Below are 21,907 nucleotides of genomic sequence, written 5' to 3' on the forward strand. Positions count from 1 at the left end.
AAGATGCTTGCTCACTACTACTATTAGTACTAAAAGTTTATACTATATAGGAATCAGTTTCAGTGTTCATCATATAAATGAGTACTGAGAGATCATCATCTTTAGACTGTTTAAATTTAATTTTTATAATATAAATTTATAAATTTTCAACTGGTGTTTTTTAAATAAATTTTTTTGAATGATAGTCAAAAAATTGTCTTTATTTTAAATTCTGTATCAATTAAAATAATGTTTTTGGATACCACATTTTCTCAATCTTTGAAGCACACAACAAAATAGCTGTTGGGTAACTCAATGAGTTCAAAGCTCGTTATACCCCATAGAAAGTCAAGATAACTTTTCAGTTCAAAGATATTGAATCTTTTTCCAAGCACTATGATGATCGAGGCTTGATTCCATGGTTTACACCACTCGTTGAATTCCTCTGTGGTGTTGAGTACTTCTAGATAAAACTCTTTCATTTGCTTAATCTCTTCAGAGACTTCCAACGGATCCTATCATGTCTCTTCATCATCCAAAATAAGATCATCTTCAACAATCTCCCCACCATTTGCAACACCATCATACCCCAATAAAGAATCTTTGTGAGACGTTTGTTTCGTCTCACTTTCATGCTGATTCTCGCGACCTTCACCTTCATCATGATCCATGGCAGTCGCCTTGTCATTCCTAGTCTCGCCCAGCATTTTTTCATCCATAACTACATCCACCATAGTAGAGTAATAGTCCTCTATCAACTTCTTTTTTTCGATTTCCATGAGAGGTCATCCTTCAGCCGGTGCAGAGGTATCTTCCAATGATCTTAGTTGTCTATGAAAGAAGAGAAGAATGACGACACAGATTTCAAGAGAGAGTGAAGTGGAACCTAACTTAGAGACTGCTAGAGCCTCTTTCTTGTCCAATTTTGTTGCGATATGGATGATTCAATTGACCTCGATGTAGCAACCCAATTAATTTGCAAGGTCGAGAATATTTAAAACAAAAGCGTGAATATTAAAACATATGTAATCAATATTTCCTGTTTTGGGTTACTTTCATTTTAAAATGTTTGACCGGAAGATATTAAAACACTTGTATTGAATTGAAGTACTTACTCATAGTGGCAGAGTTAAAGGTTGTGGTTTCATCAACAACATTTCTGCTTCCTGTGATGATGGTGTTGGTTCTGCTATCTAGCTCCCACAAACATTACATTCATCTTCGAGCTCGATACCTCTACGTTCTCTCTATACACCCCGGCTTTTATCCTTATCACATACCTCGTGCTACTTCTCGTCGGTGCTGCCACCGTCGCCTCTGACACCGTCCTATGATCCCTACTCCCATAAGCAGCCACCACCACATTTGGAGTCACCATCGACGACTGTAAAAGACTGCTGTCCTTGATTGACATCCACACTGGCCATGTACCACCATCCACCTCCTCAAGTTCCATCAGTTTTCTGTTATTACTAGACATATCATTGTCTGTCATGTCCTTAATCATTGCCAGTGCGTTGCTGCACAAGCGTTCCATGTGAACTTGCCCGTTCTTCAGCCTTTCTCTCACGCTTCTGTCGTCCTTGTTGAAGGAGAACCCGTTCAGGCATGTCTCCTGGTTGGTCATGGCGACGCTGAGAAAAGTTTTGATGTCGTCGGCGTGATTAGTGGAGTCTTTGAGGTCTACGATGACATGACGAAGCTCGTACAGGGTTTCTCCGACAGTTTCCAAGCAATCGTGAAGAGCGACTTTCTGTCCCTTCGTCAGGCCTTTTTTTGGCTCAAATTTTGTTGACAGTGAGCTTGTTTTGTTGGGAGAAAAATAATAATAAATTGATAATATGATTTTAAGACAATCATATGCTAGAAAGCCTTTATGAAATACCTTTTGCTATTGCTTATTAATATGATGCAGAGTATTCACAAATAACACCTTCAATTAAGAACACTAAAATCAGAAAAATTTTGTCAGAGAAAAGATTATTAGGGTACCTTCTAACTAGGGTAAAAGCATAGTGATGAATTGGAGATCGCTATCACTAATCAAGGAACCCTAGAGAGTAGAGATTACGTTTTTTGATAGACTGTACCCTCACTCAAATCACTGTCAATTACTTATAGTGCCCATCATATTATTTTTTACTTAATTAAATAAATGACTAATAATATCCCTAAACTTAGACTCTGTCAACAACCGATTAGCGGACCACACTTAGAATATTTTATTTAACTGAAATTATAATAATTAACAATAGAATATACTATATAATAAGATAAAATATCTAACATGTTTTGCCCTACGGACCTGATGGTTATGTTGAGGGACAGTTCTCTGGCATCTTTGTGGCTGGACAAATTCTCGGTGAAGCCCGGCTCGGAGGTAATGGCGGAGAAGCAGAGTTCACGGTACAACGCGGAACTGCAAGCGGTTTTTACTAAGTAGTGTGACGGGGTGAAACGGATATTATCAATGTCGGTGCCGGAGATTTTGCTGGATTTAACTCCGACGATAATGCCGACAATGGCTGAGACTGAGAGCAGATTAGTGAGGAAAGCAAAGAAGAAGACTTCTTCCTGGACATGGGAATGGCGTCGCCAGAATTGGACATGGTTAAGTTTCAGAATTTGACTAGAGCGAGGGGGGGAGAGAAGAGAAAATGAGAATATATGTAAATCAGGTACAGAGAGGTTGAGGAAGCTCCAGAAGAGAATGGCGAAAGGATTTATGGAGCAAGAATTTGAAGTGCACCTTTTTTTTTTTTGGGATATTGTCGGTAGATGAGGCGTCGAATACAACTTGGTGTAATTATTAACGTAGAACAAAAAACGTGTGACTAATTTTGTGATATTTCTTAATGTTTGTCATCTTAAAATAAAAAACCAATAAAAATAGATGCATCCTTATATTTTATGTTAAATACAATATAATGATGACTATTTATAATTGGCTATAAATTTTATATTTTATGTTGATTTTATGCTATCTACTACAGTATTGGTATATTCAATTAAAAGTTCTCCAAATATGATTTCAACCCCTCATAATATATATATATATATATATATTTGAATCTGATCACTCTTGGTTGGTTTATACTGATTTTTAATTTGCATGGAAATATATATATATATATATATATATTTGAAAACTGGTCCCCTTTTATTTCTGGCCACAACATGGGTCCCCTGTTGGCTATTTGCTGCGTCTTGGAGCTCCTTAGCTTCTCCCATGACCCGTGGCATGGAACCCCAATGTAAGTCAACTAGTGATTGATTAGTCAATTATAGAGAGAAGTCATACTCTTCGGCGTCTCTATATAATGTGGTTTAGATAAGATTTTATAGATATGAATATGTAAATGAGAGTTTATATAGCTGAAGTAAAAAAGATGATCACCCAAATTATGCTAGCGTGAACTTAAATCTTGCCATCAATATGGATATTTTGTAGGTAAATAATATATTAATTAATCTCGTGCACACAGGAATGCCTAGATAGGGAACATTTTTGAAGCGTTCAAGTACTCCCACACAATTTTTTTTTTTTGGTAGTAGTAGTGTCTCCCAGCTCTCTGGCTCTGCTTCACGGTTGGATTTTCCTTTCCCCTTCCTTCGTACTTCACAGGGCCATTTTTCTTTTTTATTCCGTATTGCACTTTTTTATCCTCATCTCATCTTTTTCCACTTCCTTCCACTACGTACGTGCGTACGCTTGATTCTTTCACTACTACCACGTGCTCCGCTTTTTCAGCTTTTCCACTTTCAAATTCAAATGCTAAAAATAAGCTTCAAAATACAACATTTTGAATCTCTGCCTCAGTTCACATGTCCACTTCTTAAAAAGCACATCCTTGCTTTCTTTTAATTAACCCCCCGGCCAAACAAAGAAGCATATATCCTTAATGTTTAATACAATAACTTAAGAAAAATTGCACAAACTGGCCGGTGGCTTAGGGATTACAGCATTATTAGTTAGCTGTATGTTATCGGAGTTCAAACCACTGATCAACAATATAGATCACTGGCTAGACTCTGCAGAGTCAAATTATTTTTCCAAAGTTAACTTACAGGCCAAGGGCAAATGGGAAGCCTGTAGAACGCAACCAGCTAGAGCCTGCAATGAAGTTTCCAGGAGTGAAACTTTGAGCTTCAGTGGCACTGGTAATAACCCTAAATCCTTTCCAGTTAACTCTTGCAGAAGTAACAGCTCCAGGTCCAGTGTTCTGATACTCCCCGTAGAACAAAGTGTTCAACGCAAAATTCCCTTCCCAAGGGAACCATCCTTCTGGCTGGATCACGTCGCTTATCTCACTCTTCATTATCACCGTCCTTGAATACTCCTTCCATGGCCTCCCCAGGTACGTTTCCACGCTTCCCTTCACTGCCAATAAATCCTGCAATTCAGCAGAAAATACCAACTATATTCAAATACTGTGGATATTGGCCTTTCATGATCTTGTTGTCGGTGGATTGTGATGAACAGGTGAATCACACAAGCGAACCCATTTGGACAATGGTGCAGCCTACACAATCTTTTAGCTATCAGTTTTAATCCTTCAGATCAGAAAGATGACTGAGTCAAGGAAGTGACGAATCCAAGCAGGCGTACACGGGGCAAAATTGATAATTATCTAGAATAATAGGGGGGCTAAACTAAATTTCACATTTTTTTACAAATAAAATTTTAAAAAATTATAAGGCAATAGTGAAATTGGGGAAGCAACGCTTGCGCCGTGTATTCATGCCAGTTAGGAGTTTATAAGATAATTAATTAACACTTTAAATTGGTCACCGGGTCAGTCTTCTGCGTTAATTATATGAGGATATTAGTCATGCCAATAGTCACCATCTTTTACCCTCCCTGTTTTCCCTATAATTTCATATATACTCTATGTTCTCTTGTATAGTTAAGGGGATCTCTCGAGGGTTGTAATTTGTAAATATATTTACCGTCGAAATAATTGAGATTCTCATTTGAGACTATATTTTTTTTTTTCTACAGCAATGGATTTGCAGGTACATTTATTAGACTCTACTATGATTTTTTTTATTTAATTATTGACAATATTTTATGGTAAGATTCGATGATATATGATTAACTATTGATCACCAATTTTACGTACGTACCTGGGTGGCGCCGATTCTGCAGTTATGGATGACGATGCCGGTGTTCTGATTAGGGTCGACACGGCCTTGTGCGGTGACCATGTTCTTCTGGCCGGAGTTGGGACGGCGGGCATGGATGTCGCAGTCTTGTAAGACGACGGCAGAGTCGCCGAAGATGAAGTCGACGGTGCCTGCTATTAGACAGTTTATGAAGAACTGGCGGTTGCTGTGGACGTAGAGGGAGTCCTGATATGCGAGCACGTCGCACCGGTAGAAGGCGGAAAGGTCGGCGCCCACCCGGAGAGCCACCGCCTGGTGCTTGGACGGACCGGCCGTGTTTTGAAAGGTTATGTCTCGAGCCAAGAATCGTTCTCCTACTACAGCTGCAACGTATAACACAGTCGCTCATCGGTATGAGAATAAGATGGTAAAGTCTAACTCAGAAAATAAACATAATTAAACTAGAAGAGAATCCAAATTAAAATAAAACCGCATTTATAATTAACAGTAAAAAAAATCTTTGGAGATTTAATTTTTTTCCTTGCAGTAGGTTTTATGTTTATATTATTTTTATTTTAATCCAAATTAGAAGTGAATTTTGTTTTCTCGCAAAATTATATAGCTTTTTAAGCAAACTTTGATTTAGAATGGTTAAAACGAAATTTTCTTTCAATTAATCAGTCTTTTCATCCAAATTACATGTAAGGCGAATAATTGGTGATCATTGATATCATGGTACTAAAACATAAGAAAAGCATATATGCGATGTGATTGAGATGAGCCTAATTAACTTTCATATCAGTCGCCAGTCAATGTGTAAAAATATATTATCTTACGCAATCTTAACATAATAAATTATCTAAATAGATAATGCTCTCTCATCCTTTTAAATTATAAAATAGTTTTAAAAAAAGTTCAACGTCTCAAAATATAAAAACTAAAAATTTTTTTATTAATAATACTATTATTTTCATTATATTTTTTCTTTAATATTCTTTGATAAATAGAGTATTAAATAAGAAAATTTTTTAAAAATTTATATTTTTATTTTAAAAAGTAAAGTTATGAATTATATTTAATAAGTTTTATTAGTATATGTAATCTTATCTAAAGATATTTTATAATTTGAGATGAAAAAAGTATATCATAACACAATGCATTATGATAAATATATGGTAACACAATGCATGGCACTTAAACAGACTTGAAAAGGGAATTTTTTTTTTCTGGTCAAAATAAACACAAATTGTGGGATTCTGTAGCATTTATCATGTGATATACAATATCGATATGTCAAAATACTATATTAAAAATTAGAAATGATTTTTTTTGCCAACAAAAAAATAGTGCACATTAAAAATGCAACCCGATAATCTTTGTCCACTTGCGTTCCTCCGAATTATTTTGGCCTTCAAACAAAACATTTTCAAAAGTTGAACCATATTTTTGTTGTGCAATTTAAACATTAAATTAAACTAGCTCCTCCTCCATATCTATAGTCTATCCACAAATTCACAATTAATGACATTTCCATGAATTAGATACTCCGACAAGAAACATTCAAGTTGATAGCTTCAATCCAGCCAGTGCAGTAATATCATGTCATAAATTTAAAAGCATCCATATCTATACGAGCATTTAGTGAATTTATTGCCACCGGGTGCAATGAATGGTGGCTAAATTATTGATGCGTCTGAAAAAGGAAAAAAAAATCAATTTTCCGTTATTAAATGCATAACTTTTAAAAGTATTTTCTCTTGCACGTGGCATTTTACCCTTCTCATATATAAAAAATAAAAAAAAATAATAAAATAAAAAAAGTAATTAATGATACACACGTATATTTATGTGTGATTATAAAATGGACCATCAATTAATTCTAAAATGTAACTTCTTTTTTCCCATCTCATCTCTCCCCCCTAATCAATTATTCCTCACGTTTCTATTTATAGGATAAATTATTACTTTTAATTTATTTTTTTATATAAATAAAATTATATTTTTTAATAAACATTTATTGTAAACTTATTAAATTAACCCTTATAATTTTATCATTCATAGTTATAAAAAACAATTAATCAAACTTGATTAACATAATAAATAAAAGGTACTGTAGTTCAATTTTTTTATTTTTAGATACAATCAACATAGTTAACTGATTTTTTAAAATTATGTGATATAATTTTTTTCTCTTATAAATATAAATGGAGGGAGTGTATATACTAATCAAAAATGGATTTTGAAAAGTTATAAAAATATTTGGCATTTAACTAATTTTTTAATTAAAGAAAAGCAGATAACATAACCTTATAAAAAGAACTGGAGAAAGTGACATATTGTAAAATAGATCAAGATTTTGATAAGCATAATGATTAAGCTCTGTGAACAGCAGAGATCAATATTTTCCTCAAGATACTACCACCAAAAGTAAATGGTAAGGCTCTCTCAACTAAATTATTACAAACACAAAATTGTAATTCAAACTTTTACTGAATTGTTTAAATGATATGGGACTCACAACTTGTGCTAACTTTAATTGGTAAATGCTCCCACATTTTGAGAAAAGTTTTGTAATGAAGAAAAGGAAGAATGCTGGCTCATAATTGTATGGAAGAAGTAGTTTGAAAATTAAGTTGAAGACTTCACAAGTCATGAAGGAGATCCATCAGACAGACAAAGACTATTTCATTTCCGTGCATATACATGCATGAGCTGTCCCCCAATTTTTTTTTTTTTTTTCTTACTACGCCTTGAAGCCTACGGACCTCTGACCTGGTCCAATTCGCAGGCATATAGGCAATTGACTCCAATATCCAAAAGCATAAATCATTTAAGAAGTTTAGACGATTTTTATGTATTTTAAACATATAAATGTAAATCAACACTAACCATGTTAAATATTTTTAATTTGCCATGAATTGATTGCATTAGTTTATACTAATAATAAAATATATCCAGAAACTTATTTAGACTGCCATGCCAAAATATTTTTGTTTACGGCCTAAACTCATCATGCGTATATTCCTTTTAAAGTAATTACAAAAGAAAATGTGTACACAAATATGTTTTTACGGATCGAGGAACGACGATTGAGATATATAATGCTTTCTACTTACCTACAGTGGCGGAGTGAAAGGTTGTGCTTCCATCAACGACGTTTCTGTTTCCTGTGATGACAGTGTTGGTTCTTCCGTCTCCCACAAACATTATATTCGTCTTCTTCTTCGTCACTTCCACGTTCTCTCTGTACACTCCTGCTTTTATTCTTATCACATACCTCGTGCTGCTCCCCTCTGGCGCCGCCGCCACCGCCTCCGCCACGGTCCTGTAATTCCCACTCCCGTCCGCTGCCACCACCACATTTGGAGTCACCGTCGGCGCCTGCAGAAGCCTCCTGTCTCCCGCCGATATGCACTCCGGCCACCTTACCCCGTCCGCCGCCTCATCCACCTCCGTCAATTTTCTATTTCTCATCGACACTTCACTGTCCGTCATGTTCTTGATCATCGCCAGTGCGTTGCTGCACATGCGTTCCACGTGAAGTTGCCTGTCCATCAGCCCTTCTCTCACGTGTTTATCAGCGCCGTCGTGGGAAAACCCGTCCAGGCAGGTCTCTTGGTTGGTTATGGCGGCGCTGATGAGAGTCTTGAGGTCGTCGGCGTGATGACCGGAGTCTTCGAGGTCGGCGATGGCTCGGTGAAGCTCGTCCAGGGTGTTGTCAATCGTTTCTAAGCAATCGTGAAGAGCGATTTTCTCTCTCTTTGTGAGGCCTTTTCTGGTTTGGAGCTTCCTGACGTTGAAGTAGTTGTGTTGTGCGGCTCTGATGGTAATGTTGAGGGATAGTTCTATGATGTCTTTGTGGGTGGAGACTTTCCGAGCGAAGCCGGGTTCAGTGACGATGGCGGAGAAGCAGAGATCGGGGTACATGGTGGAACTGCAAGCGCTTTTGACAATTGCGTGTGCCATTCTCGAATGGACATTGTGGAGGCCATCGCCGGAGTTTTTGCGGGAGTTAACTCCGACGGAAACGCCGACAATGGCGGAGACAAGGAGCAGAGTAGTGAGGGAAGCGAAGAAGAAGAGCTTCTTGTTCTTCTTTGACATGGGAATGTGGTTGCCGGAATCCAGTGTTCCGGCGGAGACTTGGTTAGTTTTGCTCATAGGTGGTCAATGCAAGAGTTGACAAAATGGAGTTTTGGTAACAGAAGGAGTTGATGTGGCCAGTTTAAGGAGAAGAGATAAAATGATTTATGTAGCAAAATATTGGAGCACAACACGCAGCTTGGAACTGTCGGTGGCTTTTTAACTGCCAGTATAAGTTGGTACATACTAAATTCGCAATATATATAATTTTTTCATGAATTATAATTTTTAATTTAATTAAAATAGCAGTAGCAAGATTAAATTAAAATAAATACACAAAATGTGTAGCGAAGGAGATCAGATAAGGTGGAAGGAGTGAAAATGAGCGGATGAGAAGTTGAGAGTACCAATGATATATATGACTATTGAATGAGAGTTTTTTTTTTTTAATAAGGGCATTTCTCTGACAGATCTTGTCTTTTCTGAACATGATGTTTTTCATACTCATGACAAGTTAAAACAAAAAAAAAAAAGTAAAAAAGGCGCGGGGGATTAAACTCTTGACAACATGTTAGAGGAACGATATGTAAATTTCAAGAGAATTAATTAATTTAAATTAAATTTTAAAATGTTAAATTTTAAAAATGGTAAGTTTTTTAATTTTATAATTTTATTATGATAAATTTATAATTTATGTCCTAAATTTTAAAATAATTAAAAAATAAATAAATTTATTTTTTATTAAAATTTAAAACGTAAATTATAAATTTATTACAGTAAATTTATAAAATTGAGAGTTAAATTTATAAATTTTTAAAATTTAATATTCAAATTTAATTTAAATTAATTAGTCACTCTGGACCTCTTTATCGCTCTTCCTACTTGATAATTATTGCTTGATCAAAAAATATTTATTTATTTTACACGAAGAGAGAGGTTATTCATGAGTTGCCCGCAAGAAGGGTCGGGCATGAAATCAGTAGGGCCAACAATGTGGGGTCATATTGTCTGTGCTGATTTGTTGACCATAAACCAAGCAAAATCAAGGATGCTTTAGGCCCTACATCCACCTTATGATCCATTCTCTCAAAATAAAATAGGAAAAATATCAATAAAGGTTTTTTGATCAGACTTATTTTTAATCAAAACTTTTAAATTTTTAAAATATCACTGTAGTCTAGAGGCCCTAATTTGATATTAAATTTTTTTAAAAAAATGACAAAATTGGCTCTCATTTATATCAATATTAGAAATGTCTTGCCTTATTTGTTCATTTTCTTAATTCACTTGTTCATTTACTCATAAAATGTTATTTATTATGTTACTTAACTTGTTTATTTTTTTAAATGAAATCAAGTGAAAATCTGATAATGAACAAGTGAAATAAGGTAATGAATATCATTTTATAAGTAAATGAACAACAAGTCATCTTAAGATGATTTAAACACCTGAAATGAAATCAAGTAAAATAGAGCAATCAGCAAGTGAAGTAAAGTAATGAACAACAATTCGTAAATAAATAAACAATGTAGAGGTAATAAATAACATTTTATAGGTAAATGAACAAGTAAAATAAGGTAGTTATGATATTAATTTAAATGAAGGGTGATTTTGTCATTTCTCTCAAAAATTTAATATGAAATCAAGATTCCTGAACTATAGTAATATTTTAAAAGTTTAGGAGCTTTAATTCAAAATAAGTCTGGTCAAGGGGTCTTTAAAAAATACCATATCATCTATGTCTTGCCCAATTACAACTCACATACCATGAATCCACATAAACTAATTATATACAAAACGCTTTCACATTTTAATTGTATTATTTATGTAGTGGTCAAGGTATATTTTTCTCATTTAGTTAAAAATTGATCCTATTAACACTATCAAAAGCCCTTAACTATTTTAACCATTCAGGCATTTGGATCAACTAATAAAAGGATTCATCTAATTTAATAAGAGATCTTTAGTTTAAGCTCTGAGTATATGCAGCAACAATTAAATTCTTGGGGGTTATAACCACTAGTTGTCAACTAGTAGGGCCACACACATTGCTCGAAAGCCTGATCCTGCTTGAGCCATTCAAATTCGAAGCAAAACAGGCCGGGTACTGAAGAGGGGTCAAACCTACCCTAACAAACCCGGTCAGAACATATGCCATTTTTTTTTTTTAACTTTGTGAATAATATTTATTTTAAGACATTATTTTTTGTTGAGAGTTATCATGAACTATATTATTTTTAAGATTTTTTGAACATTTCTTATTATTAAAATTTTTTAATATCTTCCAAAATTCAAAATTTGTTTTTAACTTAATATTATATAAAAATAATTTATAGTTGTTGATCTACGGAATTAAAAAAGCTACTTTTGATTATGATTAGTTTTATAAAGAATATATTTTAAATGATAATATTTATATATTTTTCAAAGAAAATTTTTGATATATCTTTCAAAAAATTATTTCCAAATTTTTTGAGTTGTTCGAGCAAATCCAACTCAAATGTACACTCGGGCATAAGGTTGGTTTGAATTGTACATTAAGTTAGGCACTCGGCAAGGATAATGCCTAACCCCACCCTATTCATATGGGGCCTTATCAACTAGATTAGTCTAAGCTAAAGGTTTGAATATTGAAGCTCATAAGGGGGGGAAAAAATCAAAAAGGCTTTAACTATTTTGAGCGCTAAGAAAAAAGGTCATGGAATTTAAATCTTATAAGCATTAACTTAATCCCCCCGAAGCTACCACTTTACCATGACAAAAATTTATCAGCGCCACTTGATCAATAGACCAGTGTTTTGAAGAAGCCGAACGGAAAGGCAACATTGATTTCACGGATTTGGATTTGGTGCGTGTTCTTAGTATAGGCATTGAGTATCCTTTTTATCTAAGTCATTGAAATCTCAATTTAAATAAACTCACTCATTTATTAATTTTTGATGGAGTGTGATTTCAATTGCTTAAATAGGATAAGCACTTAGTGCCTGTACGACGGTACGTAGGGAATCCAGTCTGTTTGTTTCTCTAGCCATTACTTGTTTGTTTAGTGCTCCTTCGTTTGCTGCTATTTAATTTATGTGTATCTGAACCTCGTTATGCTTTGATGGTGTGAAGCTTTTTTGCTGGTTAAAAAAATAAAAATCGGCAGCTTCATGTGTGAACCTTTTTGACAGACAAGGAAGCAAGTTCAATATATATATATATATATATTTAATTAAAAAAGATACTCTTTCAATTACAGAGCCAACGGGGTAGGCAGATACTTTTTTATAGAGGCTTATAACAAATTAAAGATTTCATTGATCTGGGCTAGCAACACTATACATATAGTACCGAACTCAAACCCAGATTAAGTTAACCTTGAGGGTATAAATGAAATTAAAGTCCAAGGGCATATGGAAACCCAGTAGAGGCCAACCAGGTTGAGCCAGAAATGAAGCTTCCAGGAGTGAAAGTTAGAGCTTCGGAAGCACTGGTAATAACCCTAAAGCCTTGCCAATGAACTCTTTGAGAAGTATTAGCACCAGGTCCAGTGTTCTGATACTCGCCATAGAACAGAGTGTCCAATGCAAACGTCCCATTCCAAGCCAACCACCCAGCTGGGTTTATTATATCGCTTATATAACTCTCCATTATCACTGTCCTCGAGTATTCCTTCCATGGCCTACCAAGGTACGATTCCACGCTTCCATTCGCTGCCTCCAGACTCTGCATATATATACATGCATCATCAAAGATTAATGATATACTTTCTTCTTTTGATTATCAAAAATGTGTAATCTGCATAATACCTGAGTGGCTCTGATGGTGCAATTTTGGATGACAATGCCGGTGTTCTGGTTGGGGTCTACTCGTCCTTGTGCAGTGACTACGTTCTTCTGTCCTGATAAGGGAAGCCGAGCTCGGAGGTCGCAGTATTGGAACACGACAGCGGAATTGCCAAAGATGAAGTCGACGGTGCCTTCGACGAGGCAGTTCACGAAGAACTGCCGATTGATCCGGACGTAGAGAGTGTCCTGGTATCCAAGAAAATTGCATCTGTAGAATGCTGAGAGATCGCCTTCCACTCTCAGAGCCACCGCTTGGTGCTTCGTCGGACCCGCCGTGTTCTCGAACGTTATGTCTCTCGCCAAGAATCCATCTCCTTCTATCGCTGCAACACACCCGCACCCACATGCTTATTATAATATTTAATTACCTTGATGTTTAGTATCAGTGTGTGTGCACGTATTATGGCTTACCCACTGTGGCAGAACTATAGGTTGTGCTCCCGTCAACAACATTTTGGCTTCCTGTGATGATAGTGGTCGTTGCTCCATCTCCCACAAACATGATATTCGTCTTCTCACTCGGCACTTCCACGATCTCACTGTACACCCCCGCTTTTATACTTATCACATACCTGGTGCTACTCTGCTCCGGCGCTGCTGCCACCGCCTCCGACACCGTCGTGTAGTTCCCGCTTCCGTCTGCTGCGACCACCACATCTGCATCCACTGTTGAAGCTTGTAGAAGCCTACGGTCTGCCGTCGAAATCCACTCCGGCCACGTAATCCCATCCTCTTCCTCTACTTCCATCATTTTTCCGCTAGTAATGGAATCTTCAGTGTCGGTCATGTTCATGATCATCGCCAACGCGTTGCTGGACATTCGTTCCACGTTCAAGTGCCCGTCCCCCAGTCCTTCCCTCACGTTCCTGTCCTTGTCATCGTGGGAGAATCCGTCCAGGCAGGTTTCTTGGTCCGTTATGGCGGAGCTGACGAGAGTCTTGAGGTCATCGGCGTGATAACTGGAGTCGTTGAGATACGAGATGGACCCGCGAAGTGCATAGAGGGTGTGGTCAATGATCTTCAAACAATCTTCAAGAGCGGTTTGAGCTCTCTTTGTGAGGTCTGCTCTCGTTTGGAGCTTCTTGAGGGAGACGGAGTTATTCTGTACGGCTCTGATAGTGATGTTAAGGGACAGTTGTATGACGTCTTTGTGCGAAGAGACTTTCTCGGTGAAGCCGGGTTCGGCGGCAATGGCAGAGAAGCAAAGTTCAGGGTACAATGCGGAACTACAAGAGACTTTGACGACGGCGTGTGATCGGGTGAAAGGAACATTGTCAGTGCTAACTCGGACGACAATGGCAACAGTAATAATGGAAACGAGAAGCAGAAAAGTGAAGAAGGCCAAGTAGAAGAGCTTCTTGTTCTTTTTGGACATGGGAATGCTCTTGCCGTAATATTGGGATATTCCGGCGAAGGCTTGTTTTACTTTGGTCATGAGTGATGGTTTGAGTTTTTAATTACCTGCAGAGAGCAAGAAGCTAAGCTAGTGGGAGAGAAGAAAATTATACAGTATAGAAGCAAGTCCACACGTGCCCATGTGTGTCTGTGTATATATAGATAGATAAAGATAAAGTACGTTTCATCAAGTATTTTGGACCCAAAATGATTTTACCTGTTATAGTTTTTTGGCCTCCTTAAATTTAGTTATTAGAAATGGAAGATGCCTTTCACGAGTTTGATTTGCTGCAGAACAAACTTTTTTAGAAGATGCTGAAATTGACTTACAATACATTTAAGTTTCTATTTCAAGAGTGTCCTTGAGAAAATAAATTCAGATCAAGATAGATGGAAAAGAATACTATCTTCTTTCGGAGGTAATCTCCTCTGAGTGATACCATGCGATTTAAGAATGCGACATTCAGTTCCTCAGCATATTTGGCCCAAAAAATAATTCCTCAACTCAATCATTATCACACTCCTTTTGTTTTAAATTATAAAATACTTTTATAAAATATTCAACATTCCAAAATATGAGATACTTTAATAAAAATAAAGTTTCATAAATGATAATTTTTCAATATTATCCTTTTCATATGTTTCCTCTCTTCAATATTTCTTTATCAATGGAGTATTAAATAAAGGGTAATTTTAAAAATTTTTATTTTGTCTTGACAAAGTAAGGTTGTAAAGTATATTTAATGAATTTTATTGATATATAAGATTTTATCTAAAAGTATTTTATAATTTGTGACGGAGGAGGGGTATGATCTTTTTCACCCAAATACATTTATAGAAATGGCAAATTATGTGCTAATGCTAAAAAATGGAAAGATACAAGGACGGATATAGCAGTTTCTGATTTAAGAATTACAACATATTCTTTCCTAACGAAATTAGAAAAGGAAAATATTTCATTACTTTAATTTTTATCTCTCTAGCGTCTTGCAATTTAAAAAAAAAAATCTTCGAATATTCAAGATTCTTCGTGTAACTGATCTGACAAATTAATACTAAAAATGGAAAAATCCATCTGAGTTTAATATTACTTCGTTTGAATGGTTCGTTTTTTATTAGTTATTTCATTGAAATTAGTGAAGGATCGGATGAGTTTGGTTGGAAGCTAGCTAGGTTCACATTGATACGTCTATTAGGTTTATGGTAATTGGCCACAGAAACAGAGACTCCGTATGGTCATCACTTTGTTTTTCTTTCTACGGGCAAAAGGAGTAGAAAGATACATAAACACTGAAGAATGTTGGCTCGACTAAATATAAGTAATTTCCCAATCGACACGCAAAGGCACTTTTCGTCTCCTAATATTTTAGTATATTGGTTATTTTAATCTTTATTTATTTTAGCATTTCTATCAGCATTATATTTTTTATTTGTCGGTGAGAACCATCAAGATACTGGGTCACATTGGTTCAAAATGAACCATACTGTATTTAAGCAACTAGAACCCCCTTTACTCTATTAATCTGGAGATGTAGATAGAACGTTGATCGTGGAGTGCTAAGGGCCGGTTTGTTTTTCCCACCACTATCACTTTCTAAAGCGTTTTTAGAAAGTGGAAAATCGTTTGGGTATTCAATTTGATTCCAAATTAATTTTTGGGAAGTACTTCTAAAATGCCCTTGAATGTGGATTTGATGAAAGCAATATGGAGAAGCTTCTGAAATGTAATCTCCCTAATTTTTTATATGACCATGCTATCTTTAATATCTAGGTGTATGTAAGCTCATAATTAATTTGATATATATAAATGTATTTGAATATTTTTAAAAATATTATAGTTTTGGATTCATAATTGATATATATAGTGAGTGTTTAGATATTTTTTTTAAAAAAAATATGATTCTAGATTTATAATTGATTTTAATATATAAGCCGGTATTTGGATATATTTTAAAAAAACTATGGTTTTGACATCTAAAATTGATTTTAGAGCTTATCCAAGCATGTACTACCTAATATTGGGCATGAGAAAAACAAAAACACTAATTATAGAGTTACAGCAAATTATCGACAGTTAATAGACTAATAAGGATGAGTATTGAGGGAGAGCATGCATGGAGAGGATATCCAGACGCGCGCGCATATATAAATACACGCAACAAAAGTGCACTTGTTTACTTTTGGATGGACATTGAGGTGCATTCGAGCTTTTATAATTTAAAAATCAATAAAAGATAATTTTATCATGTTATTAAGGTTGGAGGATGCCTTCATGAGTTCGATTACCTGGGGAGCTTTTTTTAGAAATTGAATTTGATTTTTGAACATTTAAATTTCTATATAAGATTGTCCTTGATAAAAAGTAAATTCATACCAAAATATAAATAAAAATAATATTATATCTTTCCTTGAAGTAGGCTGTGAATAATTTCATGTAATTCAAATTGTGTCATTTAATTCCTTGTTATTTGTTATGTGTTGGGACTAATTACTATCAATTGATGTTCTCATATTAACATATTTTTATTATGCTTAAGTGTGAGTGCGTTTAAGTTGATATATATATATATATATATATATATAGGATATTCAATGAGATGTTCATTGAGATGGATAAATTTGGATGGATCCATTTCTAGCAACACCTTTATAACTTTTGCTGTACAGTTTGGTGCAAGAGGCTTACTGAAGGGATATAGATGTTAACCTAGCATCATGCACTGATTTTTTGGTATAGCAAAGGCCAAAGCTAATGTTCACACCCAAACTCACATACAAGACCTGAAGAACAATAGGCAGGCCCATGTCATTTTGAGTGTTATCGATGATCTAAACTCTTGATTGGAGTTTCTATATAGCATCTGGTTTTGCTACACATGTTGGAAATTTCAACCTTGTAAAAAACACATCCTTTGCCCAAGCGGAACCTTTCTAGAACACATGCATGGCTCTCTATGCTTGGGAACATTTCTCCTCATCCTAGGTTCTCTGCACATCTCTATGTTGTATAACATTTATTTGCTTATAGATATTTTGGCATTAACCTTCATGACACTAGCTATTCCTACTAGGTTCTTTGTACTCTAACACCACTTGTTAAGAATAAGAAGTAACTACCCAAATACAAAGGAGATAACACATGAGCAAGATGTAATGTTATTCCATGGCTCTTGCCTATTTGTTCTTTCTTCCTATTTTTTAAGTAGTTGCTCCCCATTCTTAAGAATGTAACATAATAAAATTTAGAGCAACACCAAAAAACATTTTAGGCTAGAGTTGTTGTTGGAAATCAAAAGTAGCTAATTGATATGGTATCAATCCGCGTGTTTCCTAATTATAGTACAATTGTCGAGGGGCAAGGGTAGGTGCTCTATGATGATATATAGGAATTATAGTACATATGAATTAGTACAATTCTACCATGTACACATATCTAAACCAAATGAGTACATGCCCTTCATCTCTTCTTTTCATTGAGCATTGAGCCACAACAATATAAAGAGGTTTTTGACCTACCATTTTATCACTCATTTCCTTTAAAGCTTTACTTGCTTGCTAAGGAGTAGAACAAGCCACAAAAGCAAAACTTGCTATGTCTAAGTGAATCACGCATAACCTTGCATGATGTAATAGTTTAAATGTCAAAAGTAGCTCCTTCAGTTTGTCATCATTAATATTGTCATCAAGACTTTTCAAGTCTAGATTAACACCTTATAATTTCTTAGACCAACTAATTCTTTCGTGCTCAAATTTGGGTATCAACTCTACCTTTCCTTTTGCTTTCTTTTAAGCTCTCCCTATATATATGTAATAGCACGGCCCTCAGCCCCTTATGTTAGCGAAAGCGGTGGTGGCAGGTGTCCCCTCACGGGCCCACGTGTGACTTTCCCTACGGTAGTATATGGGTTATTCTTTACTCCACTAAAAAGGTCTTTTAGAACCTTTTCAAGGATCGAGCCCCAATATCTTCTGCCTTAGTGAGGTTGTGGCCAATCCTGGTATCATTGAGAGGTTGAGGTTGAGGGCTCGATCCCTGAGGTAGAGGTTGGAGGTTCGAGTTTGAGAAGGCTCAAAAACATATTTTTTATATAACAGCATAGCTCCTTTTACGCTGGCAAATACGGTAGTGGCACGTGTCCCCTTACGGGCCCACGTGTGACTTTTCTTATAATAGTACATGGGTTATTCTTCACTTCACCAAAGAAGTCTTTTAGAATCTTCTCAGGGATCGAGCCTTTAACCTCTCCTACCTTAGTGAGATGGGGTGAGGACTATTACATATAATACCTTGTCATCATTGATAGTGATTCCATTTAATAACCTCTTAATTGTGTTAGTTGTTGATTCAAGGCTTTAGAAATTAACAAACCAAACAAATATAGACTTCCTATTTGTTCTTTCTCTGTTTTGGGTTTTGCTTCTTGTTTTGTTTTATTTTTGCATTTTGACAAGTGGCACCGAAGCTTAATTTCATTTGACACTTGTGAAAAGATGATGTTGAAAGCTTGTAATTGCATGCCATTCAAAGTTAGGTTGTGCAAATAACTCTAGTTTTGCCAAAGAATTTTTGTGCACCATCTTTTAAAGCAAAAAAAATTGGGGTTGCCTTAGTTAGATGGTGGAGAATTGATGTTTTTGGTGTCTTTAATATAAAGAAGATAATGAGCTCACACTTGATAGAGACATTATTAGAGTGTCAACGTCAAAGTATGAATATGCTTAAAATGATATGAAAAGTCTCACATCAAATATAGTTCAACTTAATAAAAAAATATATAGTAAAATGAAAGGACTTATATAAACTTTCAGTCATAAGATTTTGAGTTTAATTGTCAATTTCACTACTCATTGCTCATTTGTATTCTCCCTTATTTGTAGGCAACATCCTTTGCTATTGTTTTCCAGTTAGATGAAAATTCCTAACATATAATTTGAATAGGAAAGTACTTACAAAGTAGTTAGATAAGGATGAAAACTAGCCGTTTCCGATTAAAGAATTATTACAATATCTTTTTTAGCTGGATAAAACATTTTAACAAAATAATTAAAAAGGAAAATATGTACTTAAATTTCGTCCCTCCCCTCTAACACAAAATAACAAAAGTTTCTTCAAATGTTCAATATTCCTTGGTTTAAGATTAGTGTATCTGGATTAACAAATTAGTCAAGGAAGAGTTTGGCTGAAAGCTAGGTTTCCATTGATACGCATAACTGTTGATGAGGAGTTCTAGTCTTATGGTTGGCCACAAATCAAACTGTATTGGATAATCACTGAGCTTTTCTTTTAAGTTTGATCTAGGCAGAGGGAATAAAAAAAAAATCTGAAGAACGTTGGATCGATTAAATAGAGGAGTACTTTTCTAATAAACACATCTGAAATATATTTTTCATAACAAAACTTTAGTATTTGTTTCCATTTTAATTTTATTAAATGTCAATTTATTTTTTTTAACATTTTTGTAAGCATAATATTTTTCTGAGAATCATCACGTAGTTCGTGGAATTTGGATTCTAAATTTATTAACCTAATATTGCCATGCCCTGATTATAGAGTTACTTTGTTGAAAGTTGAAAGTTGAAACTTAACTAGGTCAAATCTTGAGCTTAGAGACATTATGAAAAATGAGATTTTGTTTTAAATCACGCACACATACACGACTATTTTATTTTGTTTAGGGATTATTCATTACAGGTTGTACCCTTTAGGCTTTTATAATAAACTGCTCTGTATTTTCAATTATTTTTATAGCAAGGCAGAGTTAACATAATGCAGTCATGCGAGCAAATCTTCATCCCTAATTAACCTTGTCCATTTTCGTTTTCTGGCATGAAACCTTTTCGTGAAGTCTTGAAAAATTACATTTGATCACAATTCAAGGTTCAAACCCTAAATAATGCTCCTCAGAAAAGAATCCAAGCAGATTTTCACTACAGTATCCATCAACTTTCAAACGGAGGAATTCACCGACCTGGGCTTCCAACTTGTTTTATTAGTCATGTATTGGCAAAAATACTCAAAACTGAAGGAGATGATAATATCTCCGATAGGATAAAGAAATCTGACACCGAATCTACTGCTGGAAGATTCCAAAGGTTTGATCCTTGTAAGTTTGAATGAAATTCTCTTGGCTAGTAATCTAGTTGAGGGATTAAATTGCATAGACTGTGTATAGGGAAAGGCTAATTACAGAGTGAGGAAGGTTAGTTTGTGGAAATATGAGGGTATCTTCAAGCAACCGCTCTTCTTCTGTAAAGAAAAGGATGAAATATTTGGACAGATATAATTATCATAATCTGGGTTTTGACAGATGTTTGTAACTTTGCTACACACTAAAAAAAAAAAAAAATCATTATTGGATTCTTACAGATTTAAGTACATCAGAGAATTAACAAGCTATGTCAGCAAAACTGTAAATCCAATCAAAATTGCAGCACACTTAACCGTGGGCAGATGCTGGAATTGAAACACCAGTGTACTACTCGACAGCTCTTCTGTTACACAGACATGAAAGAAATGAAAAGGAATTTCTGTCCCCTCACCCATCTGTGGGAGGATTGAACCTGCAAAAGAAAAATGAAATTTTCTTGTCAATCAGTAACTGCAAACTTTGAAAGGGCTTGAAGCTTAAGAGTAAATAGAGCTTACTGGTTCTGTGTAGGATTAGGGGTGCTTGGAGGTATTCTTCTGAAAGATGAGTCCAACTGCTTCACGGGATTCCTCTTATGTGCCTGAGAAGATGAAGTCCTGCTTAATGGCAAAGAATGAACTTCTGGGTTGGACTTAGCAGACCAAGCTGATAACAACAGTGTGAGAGTAAGAAAAGCCAGTAGAGACCAAGTCTTCTTCATGGTAATGGATGATATTAGTTGAGCCAAAGTCTTTAGGATCAAGTGAACTAATCTATTGATGTTTAGTACTGTCTCGAATGGTAAATATCAAATGGGGATCTGGTAACAGTGGGACGGTCATGTGGCTGAACCTTCGTCTGATGCATCATCTTGCACACTGCCTCGTCTGGTCTTAGGATTTGGTGAAAAGAAGTGACAGAAACTTTAGAAAAATCATGATCAGGCACGTGATCGGTTCATGACATTAGACTATCTTTTTAGCTTTCTTGGGGGACTAAAAGGTTTTGATATTAATGCAAGTTATGCAGTGACATCAAGAAACTGATGAGTCCATTCATATGGAAAACTAGCTGTGCATCTTTGGAAACTGTTCACACATGGTTCCTCCTTTGTCACTGAGAAATTTTTTTTTATTTAACGGACCCTCAGTGAAACAAATCACTTCCACTTGGGATGAACAGAGTAGCATGCGAAGCTTGCACTGTTAATCGATCCAATCACATTGTCAGATCCTTTTCTCAGAGAACACAGATTATTGTTCTGCCGGAAGTTACTTGGAAGCTGTTTTCTAGGCTCTCTGTTTCAGCCCATTGGTTCATGCATATTGGAATATGCTGATTAAAAATGAATATGTTTTAATTGAAATTCAGATATATAAATAAAGT

The 21,907-nt window shown here is 35.3% G+C and overlaps 3 protein-coding genes and 1 pseudogene across 3 annotated transcripts; all 4 read right to left on the minus strand.

The window, feature by feature from the left end:
- Nucleotides 1-497: 497 nt before the first annotated feature.
- LOC129298108 (pectinesterase 3-like) lies at nucleotides 498-3,210 on the minus strand (annotated as a pseudogene).
- Nucleotides 3,211-3,773: 563 nt separating this feature from the next.
- LOC129298104 (pectinesterase-like) lies at nucleotides 3,774-9,308 on the minus strand. The gene is made up of 3 exons (XM_054936520.1): nucleotides 8,202-9,308; nucleotides 5,107-5,468; nucleotides 3,774-4,373 (listed from the first exon to the last, which is right to left on the minus strand). Exons 1-3 carry the CDS (start codon nucleotides 9,244-9,246, stop codon nucleotides 4,044-4,046), a joined length of 1,737 nt encoding a protein of 578 aa, XP_054792495.1. The 5' UTR covers nucleotides 9,247-9,308; the 3' UTR covers nucleotides 3,774-4,043.
- Nucleotides 9,309-12,546: 3,238 nt separating this feature from the next.
- On the minus strand, nucleotides 12,547-14,442 carry LOC129298101 (pectinesterase-like). The gene is made up of 3 exons (XM_054936518.1): nucleotides 13,410-14,442; nucleotides 12,960-13,321; nucleotides 12,547-12,876 (listed from the first exon to the last, which is right to left on the minus strand). Exons 1-3 carry the CDS (start codon nucleotides 14,431-14,433, stop codon nucleotides 12,547-12,549), a joined length of 1,716 nt encoding a protein of 571 aa, XP_054792493.1. The 5' UTR covers nucleotides 14,434-14,442.
- A 6,338-nt stretch (nucleotides 14,443-20,780) lies between these two features.
- On the minus strand, nucleotides 20,781-21,259 carry LOC129298103 (uncharacterized). The gene is made up of 2 exons (XM_054936519.1): nucleotides 21,040-21,259; nucleotides 20,781-20,954 (listed from the first exon to the last, which is right to left on the minus strand). Exons 1-2 carry the CDS (start codon nucleotides 21,240-21,242, stop codon nucleotides 20,930-20,932), a joined length of 228 nt encoding a protein of 75 aa, XP_054792494.1. The 5' UTR covers nucleotides 21,243-21,259; the 3' UTR covers nucleotides 20,781-20,929.
- Between the last annotated feature and the right edge of the window lie 648 nt (nucleotides 21,260-21,907).

This window comes from Prosopis cineraria, unplaced genomic scaffold (assembly GCF_029017545.1).
Source record: "Prosopis cineraria cultivar Desert tree isolate PC_DT_omini unplaced genomic scaffold, ASM2901754v1 PC710, whole genome shotgun sequence".
NCBI classification, from domain to species: domain Eukaryota; kingdom Viridiplantae; phylum Streptophyta; class Magnoliopsida; order Fabales; family Fabaceae; genus Prosopis; species Prosopis cineraria.

What these genes read in the sequence shown, in the direction of transcription:
- LOC129298104 (XM_054936520.1), bottom strand. Translation starts at nt 9,246, where the DNA reads ATGAGCAAAACTAACCAAGTCTCCGCCGGAACACTGGATTCCGGCAAC. An exon ending in CTTTCACTCCGCCACTGTAG is followed by an intron (nt 5,469 to 8,201) that starts GTAAGTAGAAAG and finishes TATACGTTGCAG; the next exon opens with CTGTAGTAGGAGAACGATTC. An exon ending in GCAGAATCGGCGCCACCCAG is followed by an intron (nt 4,374 to 5,106) that starts GTACGTACGTAA and finishes GCTGAATTGCAG; the next exon opens with GATTTATTGGCAGTGAAGGG.
- LOC129298103 (XM_054936519.1), bottom strand. Translation starts at nt 21,242, where the DNA reads ATGAAGAAGACTTGGTCTCTACTGGCTTTTCTTACTCTCACACTGTTG. An exon ending in CCTAATCCTACACAGAACCA is followed by an intron (nt 20,955 to 21,039) that starts GTAAGCTCTATT and finishes TTTCTTTTGCAG; the next exon opens with GTTCAATCCTCCCACAGATG.
- LOC129298101 (XM_054936518.1), bottom strand. Translation starts at nt 14,433, where the DNA reads ATGACCAAAGTAAAACAAGCCTTCGCCGGAATATCCCAATATTACGGC. An exon ending in CTATAGTTCTGCCACAGTGG is followed by an intron (nt 13,322 to 13,409) that starts GTAAGCCATAAT and finishes GGTGTGTTGCAG; the next exon opens with CGATAGAAGGAGATGGATTC. An exon ending in GCACCATCAGAGCCACTCAG is followed by an intron (nt 12,877 to 12,959) that starts GTATTATGCAGA and finishes ATATATATGCAG; the next exon opens with AGTCTGGAGGCAGCGAATGG.